At 38.2% G+C, this 26,174-nt stretch overlaps 1 protein-coding gene across 2 annotated transcripts in view; it reads right to left on the bottom strand.

Annotated features, from left to right (window-relative positions):
• Nucleotides 1–26,174, bottom strand: part of mmp16a (matrix metallopeptidase 16a (membrane-inserted)) — a 65,941-nt gene that overhangs the window by 37,257 nt on the left and 2,510 nt on the right. The window contains exons 2-5 of one of the 2 annotated variants that reach the window (XM_077554589.1): nucleotides 11,669–11,817; nucleotides 9,476–9,490; nucleotides 8,200–8,322; nucleotides 368–672 (exon numbers count right to left, since the gene is read on the bottom strand). In XM_077554589.1, coding sequence (XP_077410715.1) covers nucleotides 368–672; nucleotides 8,200–8,322; nucleotides 9,476–9,490; nucleotides 11,669–11,817 — 592 coding nt within the window. The remainder of the gene's footprint in view (nucleotides 1–367; nucleotides 673–8,199; nucleotides 8,323–9,475; nucleotides 9,491–11,668; nucleotides 11,818–26,174) is intronic. The other variant, XM_077554590.1, reaches the window with a different exon arrangement.

Below are 26,174 nucleotides of genomic sequence, written 5' to 3'. Positions count from 1 at the left end.
CAGGGCCATGTTGAAAAAAAGCTATTTTCCCCACTGTTTTAAACAAGTTTGTGAGTAATGATAAAACTTAGCTGTATCCTAATGCTAATTGCTGCAAAACAGAAACAGATACAAATATACTTTTTTTTCTGATAAAAGAAGAGAGTCTAATCTTTCTTTTGGTAGTTTTCATGTTTGTATAGCAATAGAACACAATATTCTGTGGGAATTGCAAAATCAGTCAAATTCCAGTAAAACTGCTGGGAGCGAAGGGGGTTGCTTCAGTGAAAATGACTGGGAGTGAATGAGTTAATTATCGTTTGACAGCACTCAAATAAATGCATAACACAGTGGTTTGTAACCTTGTTGGAGGTACTGAACCCCTTACCATCATGGTTGGGGTTGCCCAGTGTCCATGGCTCATCCGAGTCAAAGTGTGTATCTCCTCCAATTCCTGGCCCTGGGAAGTAGGCGTGGGCTAGGAAGCCACCTTCACCGTCGAAAGGTGAGCTGTCCCCATGGAAACCTGAGGCAAAGATGATTGTGATGTCCACATCTTTCTTGGTTCGCTCCAGTTCACTGTATGGCACAGCTTCAAAGCGCAGCGGTGTCACGTTTTGCCAAACGTCAAAGGCTCGCCGTATGGCATCGTGGGTCTCCTCAGCACCAACTTTGGGTGTCACGTTCTTTATGCTGTACAGATACAACATACAAAGTGGAAGAGTTACATTCGGTTTTTAAAACAGGTATACTAGCCCACCAAGCATCTTCTTTACCGCTTAGCTCTTTTAGGGTCATGGGTGTGCTGGAGCCTTTCCCACCTAACTTTGGGCTAGACACCCTCGATGGGTCACCAGCCAATCACAGGATACATAAAGACAAACAACTATTCACGTTTAACAGAGTCTGCGATGAACTTTGCATTATTGTTATTTTATAGGCTTTCTTTGGCTAGTTTTCATAATCTCACTTTTGCTGCATCTACACCATAGAATGTGACAATAAACGGGGTTCTATTCTATTTCCTTCACTCTTTCTGTACAGCACTAGGTTACATTTGTGGTTGTTTTTGCGCTCTCTACTCAAAGATGATTTGAGAATCTAAAAAAAAAAAAGCGTTCGAGTATGCACACACGGAGCTGCATGTACTGTGAAATAGTGAATGGCTCATTAAATGAGATCCGGTGCTTTGATTGCTTTGCAGACACTTTGATAACTGGAGCAGTTATAAATAGGGATAGACCGATCATCAGACGGGCTGATTATTGGTGCTGATATTTGGCTTTTCGACAAATATCGGCATTGGCCTTTTTACGAATCTGAAGGCCGATAAAGCTGGTATCTCCTTGAGCATTAAAACACGCTGACACTGGGAACTCTACACTTTTTATTTTAAAAAATAATAAAATAAAAGATTTAATTAATAACATGTTGATATTTTGGACAACTTTATTTACAGTAGAAAACTTGAGGGAGCTATTTTCTTTGTTTTTAATTGAATTTAACACATGCTGATGACCCTGGAAGCGACCTGTAATTTATTTTAAGTTATAATTTTTAAACAAAACTGTCAATTATCTTTATATGTTTAGAATTAAAACAATTTTTTTATTATGACGCTAATATTTTCTCTTCTACTGCAAATGAATATCGGCTTAAAATATCAGTTATCGGTCTCCTTGATCTCTAATAATCGGCATCTGCATCAGCCTTGAAAAAACATATTGGCCTATCACTAGTTATAAAGCTAATACGCCATTTACGGGAACTTAATATAATTGCAGGAGACGGACAGTAGGCTATATTTTGAAAAGTGTGATGATGTCAATGTTATCACTATGTGTTAGCCTAGCAACCGGAAGTTAGCATGCCATCGTACTACAAACACGGAAATGGCGCGTTCAACCGAACATGCATGTTTTGTTTCACATTCCACAGAAAAGACAAGCAAGTACGGAGAGAACATGCTAACTCCACACAGGAAGGATAGAGCCTGGATTCAAACCCCCAACCTCAGAACTGTGAACCGTATGTGCTAACCACTCTTATGTCATTGAGGTAAAAAGTAGAAAACCTAGCCTCAGTGAGGTTATTCGGCTGTTTTTTTATATAACGTATCGTTGCTCTGAATTGGCAAATGTTTTAGTAAAACTGGCAAAGACCCTCAGCTGACAATTTCATAATAATAACATTACAATAATTTCATGTAAAATAATAGACTGATGTAGACAGAGTGGGACTGCTGACTCTTGCCAGGTGGAAAGACGCATGTAGTACTTGTAGCAATAGTAGTAGTAGTAGGACTTTTAGTAGTAGCAAGTACTTGTAGTAGTAGTATTAGTATTAGTAGGACTTGTCGTTTGTAGTAATTTTAGTAGTAGTCAAATGGCCAAGATGGCCGCCGACCCGGGTGGGCGAGGGTGAGAGTGTCCTTGGCGTACCTAATCAATTGGCCAAGATGGCCGCCGCCCTGGGCGAGTGGAGTGGCGAGAATCCCGGGCGTACCTAATCAATTGGCCAAGATGGTGTAAAACAGTAGACAGAATGGGACTGCTGACTCTTGCAAGGTGGAAAGACGCATGTAGTACTTGTAGCAATAGTAGTAGTAGGAGGACTTTTAGTAGTAGCAAGTACTTGTACTTGTAGTAGTAGTATTAGTATTAGTAGGACTTGTCGTTTGTAGTAATTTTAGTAGTAGTCAAATGGCCAAGATGGCCGCCGACCCGGGTGGGCGAGGGTGAGAGTGTCCTTGGCGTACCTAATCAATTGGCCAAGATGGCCGCCGCCCTGGGCGAGTGGAGTGGCGAGAATCCCGGGCGTACCTAATCAATTGGCCAAGATGGTGTAAAACAGTAGACAGAATGGGACTGCTGACTCTTGCAAGGTGGAAAGACGCATGTAGTACTTGTAGCAATAGTAGTAGTAGGAGGACTTTTAGTAGTAGCAAGTACTTGTACTTGTAGTAGTAGTATTAGTATTAGTAGGACTTGTCGTTTGTAGTAATTTTAGTAGTAGTCAAATGGCCAAGATGGCCGCCGACCCGGGTGGGCGAGGGTGAGAGTGTCCTTGGCGTACCTAATCAATTGGCCAAGATGGCCGCCGCCCTGGGCGAGTGGAGTGGCGAGAATCCCGGGCGTACCTAATCAATTGGCCAAGATGGTGTAAAACAGTAGACAGAATGGGACTGCTGACTCTTGCAAGGTGGAAAGACGCATGTAGTACTTGTAGCAATAGTAGTAGTAGGAGGACTTTTAGTAGTAGCAAGTACTTGTACTTGTAGTAGTAGTATTAGTATTAGTAGGACTTGTCGTTTGTAGTAATTTTAGTAGTAGTCAAATGGCCAAGATGGCCGCCGACCCGGGTGGGCGAGGGTGAGAGTGTCCTTGGCGTACCTAATCAATTGGCCAAGATGGCCGCCGCCCTGGGCGAGTGGAGTGGCGAGAATCCCGGGCGTACCTAATCAATTGGCCAAGATGGTGTAAAACAGTAGACAGAATGGGACTGCTGACTCTTGCAAGGTGGAAAGACGCATGTAGTACTTGTAGCAATAGTAGTAGTAGGAGGACTTTTAGTAGTAGCAAGTACTTGTACTTGTAGTAGTAGTATTAGCATTAGTAGGACTTGTCGTTTGTAGTAATTTTAGTAGTAGTCAAATGGCTAAGATGGCCGCTGACCTGGGTGGGCGAGGGTGAGAGAGTCCTTGGCGTATCTAATCAATTGGCCAAGATGGCCGCCGCCCTGGGCGAACGGAGTGGCGAGAATCCTGGGCGTACCTAATCAATTGGCCAACATGGCCGCCGCCCTGGGCGAGCGGAGTGGCGAGAATCCCGGGCGTACCTAATCAATTAGCCAAGATGGTGTAAAACAGTAGACAGAATGGGACTGCTGACTCTTGCAAGGTGGAAAGACGCATGTAGTACTTGTAGCAATAGTAGTAGTAGGAGGACCCACACTGCAGAAATACAAAGTTAAAAACAAGTTCCTACCATTTATGCTCATTGAGACTTGCTTCCACAGAAGTATATACACGGTGCGATTTGCGAGCGAGGGCAGTTGAGTCCACCTTGCCAGCACTGATATGTCGCAGGTGTGGAGAGGATTGGACAATTTTCTACCTCGCAAATCTACTTTCTAATTAAGGCTTATCAACAGCCCGCTGCCTTCTGAAAGCCCGAAGTCTGGTTAGTCACGGAAGGAAAACCTCTCTCTGATTTCTACGCTCTGAAAAATATTTGTCATGGTCTTAAAATTTGGTTTCCCTCTGGTTTAGTTGCCAACAGCTTATAAGAAGATATGTCTCGCTGCTGTTGTAGCTGAACAGGACTCAAATATCAATTTTTATTTTTAAATGAGATATTAAAAGCAATGATATAGGCGGAGATTACCACAAATGTTTTGATTGTGAAATCAGCTAGGCTTACTACAAACATTACCAATGATTAGAACATAGCGATATTAAATGAGAGTTAATACTAATATGAATCTTTAAAAAAAGGGACTATTAGTATGAATGACAATGTAAGCAGGCAAAAAACTGTGTTCTGCTACTTCCATTCAATGTATTCCATTAAGGTTGCATCGTGTGTTTATTCCGTCATCATCTTGATGTTGTGATGACATTCCAAATTGTCCTTAGCATAACACACAAACAAAACCGCATATCAAGATATGCTTGATAAGAATACAATTATGCTAAATGCTGGTTATTTGTGTGACAGTGAGATGGCTGAGAAAACAATTTCTGCTTCATTGGCACCATTTCAGGAAGCATCACAGTGGTGCTGATTAAAGAATCCTGACATGATAAATAGCAGGATTTTTTTTTTGTCAATAATGGAACAAGGTAATTTGGTCCACTTAAAGGCGAAGTCAACCTTAAACATTTCTTGACAATAATATAATATATGTGACCTCACTGGTGTAAACATGACATTCTGATTAATATTACATTTGTGGAATATGAGTTATGAAGCAAAATCCAGCCATTTTTATCCATCTCAGGGGGCGGCCATTTTGCCACTTGCTGTCGACTGAAGACGACATCACAGTTGCTCAGGGTTCAGGCAACCAATCACAGCTCACCGGTTTTCTGAAGCTGAGCTGTGATTGGTTGCGACCTGAGCAACTGTGATGTCATTTTCACTCAGCAAGTGGCAAAATGGCCGCCTTCTGATATTGATAAACCCTGCTGGATTTTGCTGCTTATCTCATATTTCGCTAATACAATATTAACCAGAATACAGTATTTAGACTAGTGTGCCTGCATAGAACATATATTGTCAATATTTTTATTTTTATTTTTTTTTAATTTCATTTATTTATTTATTTATTTATTTTTTTGGACTTCCCCTTTAAATTAAAATTGAAAGAAAAGGCTCCACAAGTATTCGAAAGAATATATGTAGTATATTCAAACAGCATGACCGAAAACCGTTAATAAAAAGTTGAAAGTAAATAAAAGTTGACTCGGAAAAATGGAAAAAATATCTGCCTCAAATAAAAAGATATCAAAATTTATAGAAACATGGTCTACGTATATAGAATTTTTTAACCTAATTCTGGTTACTTAATTCTGTCTGTCTACATCGTGATAACTTACATTGATGTTTCTGCATTTGGAAATTTATTATTATATTATATTATTAGTATGGGATTTTTTTTAAAGGGCTTTAGGTGAACTGATGAATACACGCACGCACGCACACGCACGCACGCACGCACGCACATGCACATGCTCACCCACATACAAAAAAAATTATATATACTGTATATATATATATATATATGTGTGTATATGTATATATATGTATATATATTTAAAAAAAAGAGAGAAAGAAAAAAAAACATTTATTATTATTATTTTATTTTTATTTTTTTAAAAAAGGAGAGCAATGATGATGTCAAATCGAATGAACAATACTGAGCTCAAAAAAAAAAAAAAGTTGGCTCGGATGATTACAAAACCACGTGCATCCCATTTCAAGGACAAAAAAAAAAGAAGAAAAAAGAAAAAGAGTTAAGCCATTTCTAAAACACAAGCAGCTGCAAATTGGCAAATGACAGGATTGCACCCCTTCCAAAGCAATATCAAATATTTAACTCCATGTTGTGAGGTAATAATTACTCTGGATGCATCTCATGCGCTATAATAACACTTGCATGCAGGGAGAACAGTCGGGATGCCAAAGCTAATTAGGGCCTCCCAACAGCACATACTTTATGTAGAAACGAGCACACACTGGGCGGCCATGCATTAATTATGCCTTTTCAAATTCCAGCTTTGTTTTTTAATGATTATTTAACGAGTTTGAATGCGAAAGATGGATATTTTAAAGTGGGTGACATGATCGTGACCAAAGCTGGAATCAAACCCACAGCGCAGCAGATTGAGATAGCTGGAGAGACATTAAAGATTCAGCTGCAGAAACGTGTCTTTCCATTTTGGGGTGTCATTTAACTAAATGAGTACGGTAAAAAAAAAAATATTGATCAACTGTGTTTATTTAGTGTTTTTGCATATAAATTGGGTCTTTTATGGTTAGAACTCTGTATGTTACCTATTAAGATTTTTTTCTGCTCCCATAAAACAATTAAAAAGAATGGCTCTCAATTTTTAGATCCCCCTTAAGTGTTTGTTTTAGCATTTCACCATTAAAAGTACAGCAAAATTGATCTAAAATATATATACATACAACGCATATATATATACGGCATCTTTCCACAAAAGGCGATTCGATACGGTTTTCAATATGTGGGGTGCGAAACGATTCAAAGATGGCTCAAGTTGAAAGCGGAACGATTCGATTCAGTTCGACTCACTGGGTTTACGATTCGATTCAATATGGTACGGCTCGATCTTTTTTGCTGTCATTTTACATATATTTGAATGAATTTGTCAGTACTATAAAAGTGCCATTTTCTTCTAAGCTATTCATCTTCAATAAAAGTCTATTTGAGTGGAGACTGATTGGTGGAACGATTTGATTCGGTTTGGTTTGATGCACTCACATCTTTTAAATAAATAAAAACGATTTTCTGGTTAAAGTCCATTTGACGAAGAAAGAGAAGAACACAAATGCTCTTTTTCACAAACAAAGCTTGTCTTGCGATAAGCAGCCAAACATCAAGATGCAGTTGTCATGCGTTTATACCGGACTGTACCGCTCGCTGGAAAAGCTTTTCCCGCTGTCAAAGGTAGAAATTCACCGCATCCTCTACTTCCATTGCAGCAGTTTTGACAGCTCGAGGCAAAGCTGACTAAGCCAAGCACACGGCCATATAGAGCTCTTACGAATATGTGCACAAGAGCAAATACACTCTCAAAATCCTTCGATCCCATTACATAACCATAATCTATCCCCAACTTTCAACTGGGGATTCCTCCTCTCCTTGCAGCTCATCTCTTTCTGCTGCTGATTACCTTGACTCCCTCCTCCCCTTTTATTTCCGCATATCTACTCTTGTACAGTTGACTGCGCCTGACCGTTTGCCTGATCTGTGATGCCGTGGCGCGGCCTCAAGAAAGCTATTCACACCACCACACATCCCGGCAATCTTGCTGAAATGCGGCAGTTTTGTACAGAGGGACGGTCCCAAATGTATCCCGATCGTAATGTACATCTGATCTGCAATGACGGGAAACGTTTTGGTTGAGGGTTTTGCAGCCAAATGATGCATACATTTAAGAAATTGCACCCACATACAAAATAATAAAAATTAAAAAAATAATAATAATAATAAATAAAAAAATTAAAGAGAGCAATGATGATGACATGTCAAATCGGTAAAATTACCGAATGAACAATACTGAGCTCTTCAGAATTAAAAAAAAATAAAAATAAAAATATTGCAAAGGGTTCACACACTTTTCTCTCCCATCGTGGCAGGAGCATGAGCAGTTCTGCCCTGAATGACATACGGTCTCAAAACAGCTGCATGTCTAATTTAATATTCGCCACACATTTATCCTCAAAGTAGACCAGGAAAAAAAAAACTACTAAGGATTGTCCCATAAAACATAAAGTCAGACAGCAAGCCAGATTGCAGATAAAAGGGAGTTTACAAATTGTGGGCTAGTAGCACCAAACTAAATCTCAGCTTAAAACAACATTGAACTTATGATGACCCTTCATGTTGTTCAGCTTCCTTATTGTTATTGTTTTATCTAAAGGCAAGAATGTGGAAGGGAATTTTTTTATGGACATAAGTCAGAGCACTTACCTGTATGTGATATGTTTGTGTTGCCACTTTTGTCCCGTTAGGGCGTACCGCCGTTTCCTGACGCTTAATTTTGATACACCCGCTATCTGGTCAGGAACCCCACATCTGGGCTTCTTCATCCATCTGCAGGAGACAGTAGAGGAGCGCTGTGACCAATGAAATGTGTTCACATCCAATTAAATTTTTGACTCCCCCCCAAAAAAAATGTAGATGAGCATTTGGGCCGTTCTCCCGTCGCATTTGGGGCATCCTTTAATTCATGAGCTTAGGCAATAATTGAGACATTATAAATGATAGGATATCATATTACAAACATATGTGATTTAACTCAGTATCTCTGAAGGCAAGTGAAAAAAAGCTACATTTGACTACGATTCACCATAGCAGACGGTTGCTCAATGTCCCATAGATGATACTCGTTTTATTAAAACAAGCTAGCTACTAGGGGTGGGAATCTTTCAATGTCTCACGATTCGATTCAATTCCGATTTTTGGGTCTGCGGTTCGATTCAGAATCTATTTTCGATTATGAACGATTTTTGATTGACAATTATTTTTGCTTAAAGCTATAGATCTGCAAGGAATTGTAATGATCTACTCCAGTCGGACTCGCTAATGCTAATTAGCGCGCTACTCGCGGCACTTTTATCACTCAAAAGAACTGCTTCACGCTGATAAAAAAAAAACTTTTATTGGAATAACTTGATCGTGACTTTTTCCTTCTACTCTCTAATGTGGCTACAACTTAAACCGCGTGGAACCACACTGCCCCTCAGTGGCCAAACCGGGTACAACATCAACAGCGCTCCAAATAAAGGCACACACAGACAAAGGCAAGACAGTATCAAATCATTTAAATAAAATTGATTTTGGGACATTTAAAATCGATTCTGAATCGTACTAAATGAGAATCGCGATTCTTACGAGAATCGATTTTTTGGCCACACCCCTACTAGCTACAGTATCTACAATGTGAATAGAACTCTCAATTTCGTCTCTTCAAGTTGAATTAATCTACAATCAGTAAAAGAAAAAAAAAAAAAGATGGCAGAATTCTAAATGATTCACTGACAGATTATTATACAAGTAAAATGGAATTGTGTTATTCATGTGTAAACAAGTTGAGAATACTCAGACATTATGCAGAGAATGTGTGAATACAAACACAAAAAGCTTTTGAGAGCTAAACACAACATGCACGTGTCTCTCAACGCACACACTTCCCCACTATGCATTATCTAATCGATACACATATTACAGTCAAAGAGCACCTCACCTTAGTGTGTTACTGCTGCATAGAGTGAAGCAATGGGAAAATAGAAAAACAGGCACACCGTTAGCTGATCACATTTCACCCTGTTTCAGTCCATTGGTTAGATAGCAGTCGCTCGGCTGGCGGACACATTACCACGTTACAGTTCAGTGGCCAAATTGAGCTCATTGCCATTTGTAGCACGGATGGCATTTCAGCGTTGCTGGGGACAAATGTCAGCCAGCACTGTTTTGGCTACGTGCAGGTAAAAAGTCATCTTACAAAGTGTCAAGGGTCGATGACAACTTTCAAAAGAAAGATTTATTCACTGTACAACTATCACTTTGATTTCTTCCTTCTTTTTTTCCTGGAGAGCTCAGTATTGTTCATTTGGTAATTTTACCGATTTGACATGTCATCATCATTGCTCTCCCTTTTTTTAATTTTATTATTATTTATTTTTTTTTTTTGTATGCTTTGATTTCTTCCAATACACATGACAGTGTTTATGTACGTTTTTTGTTGCAAGGATTTTTTTTTTTTTGGGTAGACTTTGTAAAAAGCAAAGTCCTTCATTGTCAATTAGATGAGTTCATCCAATTAAACAAGTGCCTCTTCACCTGCGTAAGCTCCTTAAACAAACTCTTAAATAAATGAATGTCACGTCCAGTCATAGCACCCGAAACAAACAAACAAACAACCCACAAATATGGTATATTTTTAAATAATTGTAGGTACATTTAAGGGGTCGGCATCAAAAGCTATGTTGCTGTTCTTGACTTGATGTCATTCTTTTCAAAATATTTATGAATGCAGTGCCATTTTAATTTGATTTGATTTGAAAAGTGTCTTTTCAATACTGAAAGGTCCCCTTTGATCATATGAAAAGGACCCACTTAAGCCAAGTCGGAGTTTCTTGTGTCTCGTAAAGTAATTGCACTTGCCAACTGAATGCAAAACAGGGGATTAGACGATAACTCGTCTCCCGCTGGTCCCCCAATCAGCAACATGTCTTACCTACTTACTGTACAGAGAGAATCTTGTGAAATAATAAGTGACTTTTACACCTGCGGTATTTTGGGGGGATTTTCTACCTCATCTTCATGTTATTTTTCTTTGTGCCTTACGTAGCTATTCATTCAAAAGGACCACATAGCGGGACATTTCAGAGAATTATTACTCGATTTAATTAATAAATTAAACCCTGGAGAACCCACGGGGTCAAATTTGGCCCCTATAAATTCTGCTACTCAAATAACAATTATTATTTTATTTTTTTTACAAATTTAACTTGAAAAGTTCAGAGTGCCACTTCTGACCCCTGCATGGGGCCATCTAGTGGATGAATATTGCACTTACATGAGCCAGAGTGGTGGTGACAAGATAGTTGGCAACATGCTGTTTTTTTGAGCAGGAAATCAATCCAAACAAAACCATCTTCTCAGCAAACCATCAGATGGTAAAAAATATATATTTTTTTTTTGTTAATTTATTTCATATCATGTTGCAGAATGCCTAGGAGTATGTTTTATATATATATTTTGATAAATTAGCAACTCTGAGCTAGTTTTAAAAAAAAAGGGTTAAAATTGAAAAAACATATATTTTGGTGTTCAGTGAATTTATAGCAGTCATTTAATGTATAATTCATAATTTTCCAAAGAAGAAAAGGGTTCTTGGGTTCTCCAGGGTTAATTAAGTGTCCAAAATAAAATGTCATTTTTCTCAATTAAAGTGGCAAAATTATGGGAATTTTCAAAATATTTAAACTTTCCATGGGAATTTGTGTAAACAAAATGGCATTAAACCAGGAATTTATTTGAAGATTTGAAGACTGTCTCTTAATAGACAACGTATTTATACATTTTGGAACAGTATATTTTTACTTACTAGTGACCCTGACAATGAATTTTAGTTACAATCCATCGCTTAGTTGATTTATTACTTTGCATTTCAAGATGCAAACTTCAGCTACATCGCAGTTCGAGTGAAATGATAAAAAACAAAAATTACGGTATCGTAATGCCCTCACAAAATCCCCCAGGTTCACCTTCACATTGAAATTGATCGGAAATTTTGCAGAAATTCTCCACCCTTTGTAACCCTGAACACAACACATCATCTAAAAAGACTTTCAAAAACAGTCGGCCATGTTGTCTGTGTTTTTGGAGGTGATGCAGCTAATTGTGAGGTATTTTCTGAACATGTGGAACTCACTCTATGGTGGTGCTGTCCAGAGTTCCCGTGACGTTGAGGCCGTAGCGGCGCTGCATGGCAGCGATAGCGGACTGCATGACTCGGGCAGAACGTAGCACTGACATTCTGGGGTCTGCAGGGGGGAGGTAGCCATACCTTTGGAGCCATGTCTGTGAAAAAGATAAAACACACAAATTAGAGTGGGTAGAGAGAGGGACGCGTTACACATCATAGTCTAGTTAAGGGTTTTTAAACTCAGAGGCTAATTGAGGTTAATAGCTTGTAGCTTATTGAGGAAAAAGGCTTATTCACTCCTGTGCAGAGGGTAAAATTAAATAATTGTTATCATGCTTGCGCAGCAACAACAGAATGCCTTGAACAAGCAAATGATTATCTTTGCTTTATGTCAACCTGGCAGAAATGTGTGCATTTGAAATCAATGATTTGAAGAAGTTTGTTTGCTTTCTTTCTTCTTTTTTTTCTGGAGAGCTCAGTATTGTTCATTCGGTAATTTTACCGATTTGACATGTCATCATTGCTCTCCTTTTTATTATTATTATTATTATTTTTTTTTTTATTTTTTATTTTTTTATTATTATTATTTAAAAAAAAAAATTGTATGTGGGTGAGAATGTGTATGTGCGTGTGTGCGTGTCATCATTGCTCTCCTTTTTTTTCTTCTTATTATTATTTTTTATTATTATTTTTTTTTTATTATTATTATTTAAAAAAAAAAAAAAATTGTATGTGGGTGAGAATGTGTATGTGCGTGTGTGCGTGCGTGCGTGCGTGCGAGTGTGTGTCACGATCATGCCACCCACTTAAAATATCCATCTTTCGCATTCAAACTCGTTAAATAATCATTAAAAAACAAAGCTGGAAATTTGAAAAGGCATGAATTTCTAATAAACGACGGCTTGAGTCCGGTAACTGTTTACCGTCGCCTTGCATCATTTACTGTGGACTTGTGCCATAGCTTTGTAACAGTTCTAATAAACAGACCAGTTGTCTCTTTTACATAACATGTTCATAATAAAAGGGAAGGCGGCAGAAGAAAAAAAAAATCAAATCTATGTCAGGTTTACAGAGCAGAATGCAATCTTTTATCGTGTTGTTTGGCTTGTCAGGAAAAGAAATTGCCATAATAGAGCTCCCAGTTTCCCTATAAAATCCTGCCAAAGGGAATCACTGCTCAGATCTTGGGAGGAAGGGGGTCGGTTGGGCTTTCCCACGAAAGAGCTTTAGGGATTTGGCCAGTCCCAGACACTCTGTATCCCTCGTCATCGAAACAGTAAACAGAACGGCCGACGTCTGCATTTTGTGACACAAATGAAACCCACCAATAAAAAAAAAGCAATATACTGTACGTATTTAAAGTGTGTAGACATGGAAACATAAACACGTCGGCTGAGATTGGGGGGAAGAAAGCCTAATAAACTGTCTGGCAGCAAATTTCCCTCAATTAGCCTTCATGCTCCGGAGCTCTTTAGCAAAACATCAGTACTATTCTACAATAAAATAGGATATCGTGTTTAGTTATTTAGCATGTACTACATACGATTGAATGTTCTAAACAGGAATGAAAGTGTGGTCGACAGTGTGGAAGTAGTATTTGGTGAAGGTTAAATTATCACATTTTCAAATTACATTTTTTATTTATTTATTTTTTCCTGGAGAGCTTAGTATTGTTTTAATTAATTAATCGGTTAATTTTACCGATTTGACATGTCATCATCATTGGTCTCTTTTTTTTATATATATATATATTTTTTATTATTTTTTTTTTTTTAATATAAATTTTTCTTTTGTATGTGGGTGAGTACGTGTATATGCATGTGCGTGTGTGCGTGCGTGTGAGTGTGTATTCATTAGTTCACCTAAAACCTCTTAAAAATTCCCAAACCGTTCACCTAAACCGAACACTTCAGAACCCAGCCAGAGCCGTGAGGCCGTCAGGAGACCCGAGGAAGGACCAAATAAAAGAAAGGAAAGTGAAATCCAGCACCGACCAGACACCACCCACCAAGAGGAGCGACCAGCGCACCCCCCAACCGGGCGGGGGCAGGAGGCGCACCCGCCCACCAAACCAGGACCAGCCCGGAAATTACATTTTTGTAAGAGAGCAATTATTATAATAAAATAAATCAGTACATTACATGAATTCATTTAAATCAAGGATTCAATCCCCCCAAATTCTTTCCATATTAGACGTTGAAATCTCAATTACGACAAAAGGAGTTCAGTCATCGTGGATTGAAAAGAAAAGGGTCACATTAAGATCCATATGTCCCCATTTTCTTCACATGGTCCAAAAAGCATTGAGAGCTAATACTTTCCATAAAGCTTGACAGCATCTCTTGCGTTCCATCAAAGAATATACGTAATTGGTTCCATTGCTCTCAGATCTCGTTTTGTAAAATCACTCTCGTCTCCACTGCTATTCATTTTACTTCTAATGCATACGTTCCCTTCTCTTGTCCTGTAATCATCCATCTTGTCCTCTTTCTAAAAAAAAAAAAATCACAGCCACATTTGGCTTTTCCCTTACCACTGCCTTGGTGAAATCTCAAGAAGCAGAAGAAAAAAAACATGGCACATCCAATCAAACATAAAAGAAACACAAAAGGCTGTATTTTCATTGCCATCTCTAAATAATAAATTCATTCATCTATTCGACCTCTCTCATCCTGTTCAGGGTTTGCGAGAAATAGGAGTTTATCGCAGGTACATTTGGGCAAAAGGTGGTCAATATGCTAGTCACACACAAACCTTCATTAATTGCAGTAAAGACAGTATGTGTATTACTCCATAGTCAGTTGAATAATATGAACTGTCCTTAAAATTCTGTTGTGTACTGTAAAGCACTTGACATATACGTCTTCCCATGCTAGTAAAACACTGCAGTCTTGAGAATTTGATAAACCAATGCTTTCATTTTGTTATAATTTTAAGTAAACAGTTTAAACCCAAAAAGCCTACTCGAAAATAAATTTACTGACAAAATGTAATTATTGTTAACTTCAACCCAATATTGACTAAAAACAAAACACGACTGCTTTGGTTGTCTGCCAGCGTTTTAATAGTAGCCCAACTTTCGTTAATAATCGAGCGCGGCTTCATCGGGTCCAAATTATAAGTTAAATAATAAATAATAAATAATAAATAATAAATAATAAATAATAAATAATAAATAATAAATAATAAATAATAAATAATAAATAATAAATAATAAATAATAAATAATAAATAATAAATAATTGATCTAACTTGTATGCTTCTATGCTATATACTCCAACACCACTTTTAATATGAGTGTCAATCAAAACTTGTTTTAAAGTCAAACTAACTTCAACTTATTTTTGTTAAAAAATAATAATAATAAAAGACGACAGCAAGGCTACATTTGTCTGATTGCATAATATCTTAACAAGTAATTTCTATTTTGGGAGTTGTTGCATTTGCAAAGTATAATAATATAGATATACATTTGAAAGATCTTGTTTGCGAGCCGAGCCTTGTAATGATTCCGTCATGGCTGAAGACTTGCCCCCAAAATTCATACTGGCACTGGGAAAAGTAGTTTTAATACTAGAATTTATTTATTGATTTATTTTTCAAATATGAATTATTTACCAAGTTATCGCACTGTTTTTAACGAAAATTTAATTCAAGTTCCAAATTCTGGTAAAGCTGTGATACGGACTTCATGATGGTGTCATCAGCACAAGAATAAAAAAGTACACTTATTTTTACAATTGAGAACAAAAACATTGCATGTTCTCCCCGTGCTCGCGTTGGTTTTCTCCGGGTGCTCCGGTTTCCTCCCACATTCCAAAGACATGCATGGCAGGTTAATCGAACACTCTAAATTGTCCCTAGATGCGATTGTGAGAATGGATGGTTGTTTGTCTTTGTGTGCCCTGCGATTGGCTGGCAACCAGTTCAGGGTGTACCCTACTTACTGCCCTAAATCAGCTGGGATAGGCTCCAGCGCCCCCTGCGACCCTTGTAAGGACTAAGCGGTTAAGAAAATGGATGGATGGAGAACAAAAACATTTAGTTGTTCTATGCTGAGAGCAAGGTTTTTCCTGTGTACAAAATTCAGAGGCAGCCACCTCCACCTTATTTGCTTGCTACCTCCAGCCTGAGTGACTGATAATGAATGAATGCTTTAACATGATAATAGTCAAATTCTTATTGGAACTATTATTCTTATTATTTAAACATGAAATTATTATATGTTGCCTGTAAAAAATTAAATTTACAGAATACATGCACGTCATGGCGCATGGTCAGGATTGGGGATGCTCGATATAATACCACTTTTTTCCCGAACAATACGCAACTCTTGAGTAGTCACCGCTACTGATACCAAATACCGATAACACTAGTAAATAAAATTCCCCACCCATAAATAACCGATGATTTGAAAGAAAGACATACTGTATATACATTCCAATATATTATTTGTGCTTAAAATTGCATGAAGTTAATGGCAACTTTGTATTCAGATAATTTCTCATTTCTTGTCCCTGATCGTAAAACGTCAGCAGGAGGGCGGCCGATAATGGTATCGGTCACCGCCGTGAGTACCGATACCTTAAAATAAGACTGGTATTGGCACTGGTACCGATACCTGGTATCGGTAGTCACCCATCATAGTCAGGATGCTACCACCTCTGCCTCAATTTGAGCCAGGAAAAAACCCTGTGAGAGTTATGTGGGAAGGTTGCTAACATTGACTTCATGTCTGCCCATAAAATATGAATGAGAAACTTATCAGTCAAGCTAAATTTAGCTAACGCAGTAGGCTAGCAGCACAGCAAGCAGCGAAAGTATGACTCATTTGTTCTGAGTTCATAATAAAGCCTAATGAGTGACAGGTTGGGGATAATTTTGTTTCATCTATCATGACACAATGTGAAGTCGCCACTTTGAATAAAGAGCAAATGTGACAATTACACATTAGCCAATGTGCTCTAAAGAGCGAAAGCAGCATTGCAAGGGTTCAAGAAATGTCAGTCCAACACAAAACATTTTGTTAAATTGGCAATTAGGAACATAAACATTGAGCTGTTGAGCCAGAGCAAAGGTCATCATGAATGGAGCAACCTTACAATGCAAGCCCATTTTTTTGCAAATTATTCAAATTCTGACTGACCAATTACCCATAACGAACCAAAACTCTTTAAATTTTGCCAAAGACCATGTTTTAATCACAGCAAATTAATATTAGCAATATAAAAATAATCTTCTTAATTCCAGCAAATCCTCATGACTCGAATACTTCTCCTTTGCAGTCATGAGGTTCGAATTTGCCTTCTAGTCTTAAAAAGAGAGCGATAAAGCATAGCTGGCTAAGCCTAAAATGTCTGAATTGCATCAGTGCCTATTTCTGGGTTCTGCACACTTGCTTCCACTGTACCGAGAAGCAGAATTGAGTCTGGATTTAAGAAGAGTTCAGCCTCGCCTCCACCCTCTGTATTTTCGGACTGTTTTTCATTCTTAGTTGTTACACAATGAGGGTGGAAAAAAGGTTGTGGTTTTCAAAAGAACAATATATTGCATTTATACAGAAAACACTACAATCATTATCTTAGCACTAACATCAAACAGAGTATTAAAAAAAAAATCTGGCTTTATACTGTCATCTTGCTTACTGCTGCAAAAACACCAAGAAACAATCAAGTTGAAAAGAAGGGCAGAGTATTGTACTGAGGGACGATCAGATCGTATGTCCCTTCCAGGAGCTTGACAAAGGGACTGAGGTGATGCGAACCCCAGAGCAAACTCTCCCTTCTCAAACTCAGACCACACCTGACAAGCAGCGGGTGGCCTAATTAGGACGATGGGTGCCATCAAAAGGCCAGCGTGTAAGGCGATGGAATTACTCCATTATGGATGAGGTGTATGTCAGGGAGCCCAGCTGGCGTAGCAACACATTCAGAGCATGTGGCGACTGTTGATGTTGCCACTTCCGACAGATCAGCTGACATGAGTCTGGTCCCTCAGGTCACAGGGACAGCAAGTGATGGTTCGCTTCAGCTCACATGTGTGCGTGTGAGTTAAGGACATGACAGCTGAATTTAACTGAAGAGATGACGGGATTAAAGTGACTTTGAAATTATAAAAAAATAAAAAAAAAGAAGAATGACAAGCCTCCTCAGAAGGTTAAGAATTCACTTGTTGTGTTGGGTGGGAAAAGTAGTCCCTTTGCATGTAAAATGTAGATCAGGCGTTATATTAGCTGACCACTTTTAGCTGTTTTTTTGTTGCTAGGTAAAACAGATAATTACAAAACTGCCCTTGCAAACTGCAATATTTAGAGGCCCGCCATTTGTGTCGATCGTCACGCATTTCTATGAACAGCTGTGCAAGTCAAAATCGTCAAACCAAAAATTTGTGAAGTCAAATTAAAGTCATTTCAAGTACCTATTTGTTATCTCACTAATTTATAGAATTTCGGATGTGATATTGATACATATGATAGTAAATGGCTGAATAGTCCAATAGATGACTGAAGAAGGTGTCGCGTGACTTCTGTGCAGTACATATACAGCAGTACCTCACAATTTGAATACCTAACAACTGAGAATTCGATTTCAGGGCAAAGGAGGAAGAAAACAATGTATATAATGTAGAGCTAAGCAAGTATCAAACCTTTTTTTTCCCAGCTCGCATTGTTCAAAGAGTGTGTTAGCTGATGTTCCATACATCTCACTTTAAAGTCAGAATTCTCACTTTAAAGTCAGGATTCTCGCTTTATTAGTGCTACTATTATCCTCACTTTAAAGTCAGAATTCTGAGAATAAAGTGAGAATTCTGACTTTAAAGTGAGAATTCTGACTTTAATCTCAGAATTCTGAGAATAAAAATGAGAATCCAGTCATACTTTATTTCTCTCATTACTGGCCCTAATTCTCTTCCGTAGTCTAGGTCCTGATCACCCATTTAAGACGTCTGATCTAAAGCAGTGGTCCCCAACCACCGGGCCGCACAGTTGAAAGAATAAAAAAACATACTGTATTTCCGGTTAAATGAATAGCCGAGGCTTAAAAATATTTTATTTTGAAAAGTGACCGGATTCTCTCTGTTTACGATGGACTTTTGACGCTGTCAAGATGCTAATTACCTCAGTTGCTGATGCTAATTGACAAGTTAGCAAAATGAGTAAAAAACAGACATATTTGGAAAGTTGGTTTGCAACGGAGAAAAGGCAAAGTGATGAGACAAAAAAAGAAAAAGAACGGTGCATGTACTTACAGCTACATGTGATTCCCACGCATGATGGCCCGCTCTGCGGCGGGCGGCTCTTAATTTAGCGTTATGGTGAGTGAGTTACTCATGGACTTTAGATTTGTTTCGTTGTGCCTTCCTTGTAATGTTGGCGCATTTAAGGAGGCCACTGTTATTATAGTTACATAAAAATGTGGCTTCACATTTATTGTTATATCTACAAAACACCCCACTTTTTGTATTGCTCCTATCATTCATATGGAGTTTACCATAGTGACGTCACCATATTAAAGCGTTGTTACCTTTGTTATAGTGCTTGTGCTGCTAGCACAGGTACATAAAAATACAAAGTGAATTTGTGTTTGTAGTTGTAGCCTTTTATTAATCAGCCGCCAAACAGCCAATTCGTCCCCAAACCTCCCCACCCCCCTACCCCAACCCACTGGGTTGCCGGTCCGCGAAAGTTGTGGACTTGCATGAACCGGTCCGTGGTGGCAAAAAGGTTGAGGACCACTGATCTAAAGGATTACCTCCACAAACTCAACCTTCACAAAAATGGGCTCTTAGTCCAGGTGAGCCATTGGAACATAACCCATGCCCACTAGCAAAGCCTGCCGGATCTGACCACTCTAATCTAAATTATTCATCATACCAACAACCACTGGTGAGTGTGCCAGGGTTGTCAAGGAAACCACAGTCTTCCTGCCCTCACCAGTGACCACAAACCCACACGTAAACACACAATCTAACTTCTCTATTCCACTTGAAATCCTTTTTAAAGAGTGAACAGGACTTTAAACAAAACAAGCTGAAACTTGGTATGTGATACATTGCAGGTATTGCAAAATTTAAAAGAGCACATATTCACCTTGCACTGAACCAAGGCTGAAAATAAGTTGCTACGCATCGTAGTTTTCCAGACAAAATTTGCCTTTTGTGCCTCATCAAAATGCCTTGATTAGCAAATCTGAGTATCAACTGCCGAAAAAAAATGCAAACAAATAACAACAAGCTTTGCTGGGCTCACGTCATCTACTGCGGTTAGTTAGAGGTCGATTGAAGCTCTGTGCTACTTACCCCGAAGCAGCTAGTTAGCAACTAGCTTGGGCTGGCTGCTATTGTGTCTAACCACGTTGCGGAGTTGCTCCCAAGTCGGTGGCAATGATACCGGATAAGCTATATTTGTTGACAAGTATCATTCTAAAAAAGGGATGATGAGAAAAGACTAATAAGTTATGCTAATTGCTAAGCTAACCTAAGATTGACACAACTAGCGTATTTAACACCAAAGTTTTAGTGCCCGAGTGATTGAGTACACTTTTCACAGATGTCTGGTTGGAACCACATTCAAATAGAGACGATCCGACTCTGAACAACAAAATAGCAGACAAATTATGAAGTGTTTGACTAGAAAATCCATACTCACTAAACATAACTGGAACCGGAAATGAATTAATAGAACCCTTGCTTAAAGTCTCTGGCATTAACCTGCAGAAAAATGGCTCCACTAATTACTAAGTTGCTACTCAAATGAAGTCAAAACTGAAAAAAAAAAAAAAAATGTTTAGCCTTGTGACCCAATACACATGCACACAAGGACATACGCACACACAGTACGTAATGCATGCCATGCTTACCTCAGTGGCCCCATTAGGACAAAATGTCACAAAAATGTCACCCACAAATGTCACAGTCTGATCCGACATACTGATCAGTGGTTGGTGCCTTTAGGGAGGGAGCAAATTCTTTTGCGGCTTTCTTCAGGATTTGAAACAAAACAAGTTAGAACTATGACGGCTATTTTTCGAGACCCCTGCAAAAAGCAAGTCTTGGGTACGCTTTTTTCATACGCCCCAAAATTATGGCACTCAAAAATTCTGGGCATTGAAGACATTTAATATTTTCAATTTGATGTTTTACTGTTTATTAATTTACTTATAGGCATATCAATGTGATATAATCATGAGTGTTTAATAGAATACAGTGGAATAATGATTTTGTGAACTTTATTTTATCCTCTCACCCTCAAAGCTATTGAAGATAGGAATGTGCATGATGTTATTTAGAGCCTTTTGGCATTAGAGACTAAAAGTCTGGGGTTAGATCCTAATTGCATTTCTCCCCCAGTCAAGAAGGGGAACTGAATGTAAATGTCTGTTTACTAATAAGATTACACCTTTGTTCAACCTGGAATCAACATGTCTGTATGTAAACGTCTGCTTACTAACAACATTACACATTTGGTCACTAGGAGATGACATGTCTGCCCTTTGTTCAATCAAGAGCCGGGAGGAGGAACCTTTTATCTTTTTTGTATAAATGAGTCGATGTTCTGTAAATTGTCACACACTTGGGGGGATCCACGTTGCATTCTGATGTGGTTGTCTTGACTGTGTCTTTAGAGGCCTCTAAATAAATTCTTGCAAGAAAACTTCTTCATCAGATCCTGAATACAATTATTTTGGACACGCAAAGATTACACTTAATATAGTAATTTAATATTCCTTCAGCATGCAAGCAAACAATACAAATTATCAACAGTGTAATTGGCATCTTTGCATGCGAAACACCCTGAAAGCATCGTCGCATGTTTCGGGTGTGTGACATGCTAAATATTTAGCTGCTCGGTAAACTGTGACCAAAGGATGAGTGTCAAACTCTATTCAGTCGTAGATAAAACAGAAACACAACATTAACAACTACTGCAGGAGAGCGAGCGGCTCCGTGTGCCAGACTGATGCTATGAATCATTAAGGTCAACACAGGTGTTGTATGTGTCTCTAGGTGAGACATATGTGGCCAACAGACTGACGGAGACACCCTGGTGGCTACCAAATCTGCTTTCTTACACAAGCCAAATGACGTACAGCTCTGACAAAAAACATGTAGGTCAGAAATGCCTTAAATTTCTGACATCAAAAAAGAAACAAAACACAATTGCTACGGCTATTTTATAACAGTTTAGGAGTGTCTTTGATTACAGTCCATTTAAGATGAAAGAAAGCCCAGCTACAAATAGAAAGTTGTATGGCCTAGCTTAAGGGAGGGAATGAAACCACAAAAACAAGTTGAGATCCATTATTCACATGCCAGAGTAAGAGCAAGCCTACCACCTGATAACATGAACTGAAACAAGAACTAGACTTTAACATTACCCAATTTGTGACAAGGGCTTGAAATAATGATAGAAGCCTGTTTTCAGGCAAAGCCAGAAGGATGTCCTACAAAAAGCAATAGAAAAATGCCATTATAGTATAAAACTGATGTATTATTATATTGGGTACATAAAACAAAGATTTTTATTGATTTGTTGAAATAATGCCTTTATGGACTGTTTCACTAGTCATGTTGGATCATCTCCATTCTGATTTTCAAAACACATTTTAGAAGCCATTTGTGACATCTCAGGAGGCAAAAGTATAAAAATATATATATATATATATATATATATATATATTAAGTGACAGTAAAACAAACCGACAGCACATTATATTTTTATTGTTGTATGTATGTTTTCTCTTCTTTTTTTCCCCTTCTGGAGAGCTCAGTATTGTTCATTCGGTAATTTTACAGATTTGACATGTAATCATCATTGCTCTACTTTTTTTTCTTCTTTTTTTTTTGTATGTGGGTGAGTATGTGTATGTGCGTGCGTGCGTGTGAGTGTGTGTGTATTCATTAGTTCACCTAAAACCTATTAAAAAATCCCATACCGTTCACCTAAACCGAACACTTCCAGCCAGAGTCGTGAGGCCGTCAGGAGACCCAAGGAAGGACCAAAGAAAAGAAAGGAAAGTGAAATCCAGCACCGAGCAGACACCACCCACCAGGCCACCAACCAGAGTCCTTCACCAACCCCAGAAACATCTAAATTCCAACAATTCAAACCCAATGTTTTCTAGATGTTCAGCCACTTTTCAAACAGGTTCTCATTGGGTGGTGTGTCTTCTTCCATCCATTTTAAAATGCTGTCAAATAAACATTGCCTCTCGACATCAAACCTGGTTTAATGAAGTCATTTCATCAATCTGAGAACGGTTAACATATGGTAGTGCAGGGAGCACGATTTGCTAGATGGCGCATTTTCTCAAACTGTGCAACTTTGCTGTGTCTCTCGTGGATACGCTGGTTCGGATCTAAACGTGGACTGTGATACAGCGTAAGACTGCACCTGGTGCCTCTCTGGAAAACACTTGCAGTGAAATGCAAAGTGACATTTACAAATCATTCTGTAACATAATTAATGTTGTGTGGAATTAAATCGGACATTGTCTTGTCAATGTTTACATATTCGCTTATCCAATCAACTAAATTTGATAAAAAATAATAATAATAATAAACAGGTAATAAAGGCCATTATGCTTCTATTTATAAGCAACATTAAACATGATATAATCATTAAGGAGTCAAGTCTAGTGTATCACTAACACAATAACAAAAACAACTATTGCTTAAAAAATAATTGGGCTACTTGACATTTTGGAACATAAACACAAAATAGTTTATAAATATGGAGAAAAGATAGGAGAAATTTGCCATCAAATTCATGTCATTTTTTTGTATATATATTTTTTTAAACAACATATTGTAGTCGACAGCACTATTGCAACGTATTTACCATTCACCTGCCTGGTGTATTCAAAGAGACATTTTATTTTATTGTCACAGTGCAATGAAAATGGCACTCCTGAAAAGTGTGCACAAAGCTGCTTCCTGACATTTTGAAGGATGCCGAATGTTTAAATGGTCAATATTCATGAAGAGATGTTACTTGGCATGTTGTTTGATTTAGCAAACGGGTGCGGGTTGTCAAACTCGCGTTAAAATCTAACTATCTGAGTATGAATTTAGTGCAGCAATGCCAAGACTAATGTATTTCACGCATTTCATGTCAACGCATTGAGTATTAATTAACTGTGAGTTTGTAGATGTGTTGTACTAAACGTCAGTGAAAGTTTTTGCAACAACGTTGTCAGTTAAACCCTGCCTTTAAAAAATAATAATAATAATCGTCAAATGTCTACCCTTTGTATCAACCTCTAGGAAGACTTAATCCATCTTTGTGAAGATATTCTACACTGAGATTATCTTTGTTCCTTAAAAATCTATTTGGATTCAAACATAAATTATAATTCACAAGGAGATAAAAGAAAGGAATATGTGTGACCGAGCCAATTCAATAACTTTTTCTTTTTGAAGAAACGCCGGGAAGCTTTCAGATGTGTTGAGGAGTGAGCATGGAAGAGCAGATCTATCGTGCAGGGGTGATATTAATTACTATTTTATCAAGCAGCAACAGGCTGTACCTTCTGCCCAAATCCAAATTAAAAGGAGGAAAGAAAGGAGGAATATTGCTGGAGAACAAAAGCAAGGCAGACAATTTTACCATGACATAAAATCCAGGAAGTTGGCCAAGCGGAACAGTAACTCTTTTTCGAACGGACCAGCAATTATTGAGCAAGTTCAGCTCAAAGCTTCCACATCAAACCATATTTGTTATTTTGCGAGAATACCCTTTTACCCTCCCGTGAACACCTGCCTGGACATAGAGCATGATTAGTAAAGCAGCCAAACTTCACAGTGAGCACTTTCCAGAAGCATCACAGTCAGTCATCCTTATTGTGGCTGTAAAAAGACTTCTGATTGCATTCGTCAATGGGGCTTTTTGGTTTAGACAAATGAGGGGCAAAGCCCTTCCTGAACATTGGCAGGTTTGGCCGACGTGTCCCAAAATCAAATCCAATATTTGTCACATTCTATTGAGCCAAAATGTCATTTTTAACACAAGGGTTCTGATTTTCTAAAGGCTTGTGCACAATAAACAGGCACAAAGTTGATTGCGCACACGATCAGATGTGGAAGCTGATCTGCTAACCGGGTGCAATTTATGTTGCGTGTTTCTGCTCTCACACAGACAATATTGGAAGTAGTAGATGAAAAAGATGAATTTAATGCACACAATGTGATTTATCAAAACCGAGATGGATTGGCATCTGAAAGCCAGGTGTAAAATTACAAATTATGGAAACCTAGTCAATTCATTCGGAATGAGCTAAACACTGATTTGAGGACAATCACAAGAAGGAGTCATGCCGTATCAACTACAACAAAACTCCATTTAAACTCTGCATTTCAGGGCACTTGGTGCTGGCCTTTCCCAGAGCACTTTTTCCAGGTGTGCTGTCCCATGGTTTAGACCAGGGATGTCAAACATATGGCCCGCGGGCTGGATCAGGCCCACAAAGGGGTTTAATCCGGCCCGCGAGACAATTTTGTAAAGTTTTTTTTTTTTTTAATGTCGGACCAATTACTGGCCACAATCAAAACATACAAATTTGTAATTTCACAAGCAGTCCTCAGATGAGCAATGCAAATTATACACTGAATCGTCCTGGATGTCATTATTTTACACACAACCTAAAGTTATGGTTTGTTTAAAGCATTTTAAAAATCATAGACCGCCATAAACATGTTAAATACGACACAAACAAATTACTGGTAACACATATACATATGACAAGCTTTAACCTCCTTATAACTTCATTAACTGCACCACACAATGCATTCTGGGAACAATATATATGCAAAATAGGTCGCTTTAACACGGCTGGTACTAATACAGGCAAAGTGTTCCATTTGCATTGGTGTTATTTTTTGGAACTATTTGATTACAGTTGAGCTCCATAATTTAGGGCTGGCCCACACCGGCAAATGTTTTTAAGTTATATACCATTATTATACCAATCCGGCCCACTTGGTAATATATTTTTTTCGCCGTTGTTTAAATGCCGGGTTTTTGTGATCCCAGGGCCAAGTTACAGCTTAAGAAAACCTGCTCCAAAGAAAGATTTTGCCATCACAGTGCTCCACTGTAGGTATGACGTTGTTTTGATGATGAGCAGTGTTGTGTGTGGTAAACATAAGTTTCGGAAGTCTCGTCTTTGTAAGTAAGGGTGCACAAATTGATCAGATGGGATCGTCATCAGCCCCTTAATTTGGGGGATCTATGATCAGCCGATCCCTTTAAATAAAACCGATCTTGTCCATCAATCTCATCTCGCTCCCCAGAGGTCTGAAAAAGTGAGATGACTAATAGACTTTTCATTTTTATTTGAGATAACTTTTTCAGGTGCAGTTAAAAAATATATATATATATATTTATTTCAGAGAAAAAATACGGGATGGGCAAAAATCGGGATCAGCAGGTGAGACTTTTAAAGATCGATGATCTTTGATCGGCCAGAAAATTGTGATCAGTGCACTCACTAAAAACTTCAAATCAAACAAAACA

This window comes from Vanacampus margaritifer, chromosome 20 (genome assembly GCF_051991255.1).
Source record: "Vanacampus margaritifer isolate UIUO_Vmar chromosome 20, RoL_Vmar_1.0, whole genome shotgun sequence".
NCBI lineage: Eukaryota > Metazoa > Chordata > Actinopteri > Syngnathiformes > Syngnathidae > Vanacampus > Vanacampus margaritifer.
The sequence above is the reverse complement of the archived record's forward strand: the minus strand, read 5'-3'. Positions and strand labels throughout refer to the sequence as shown.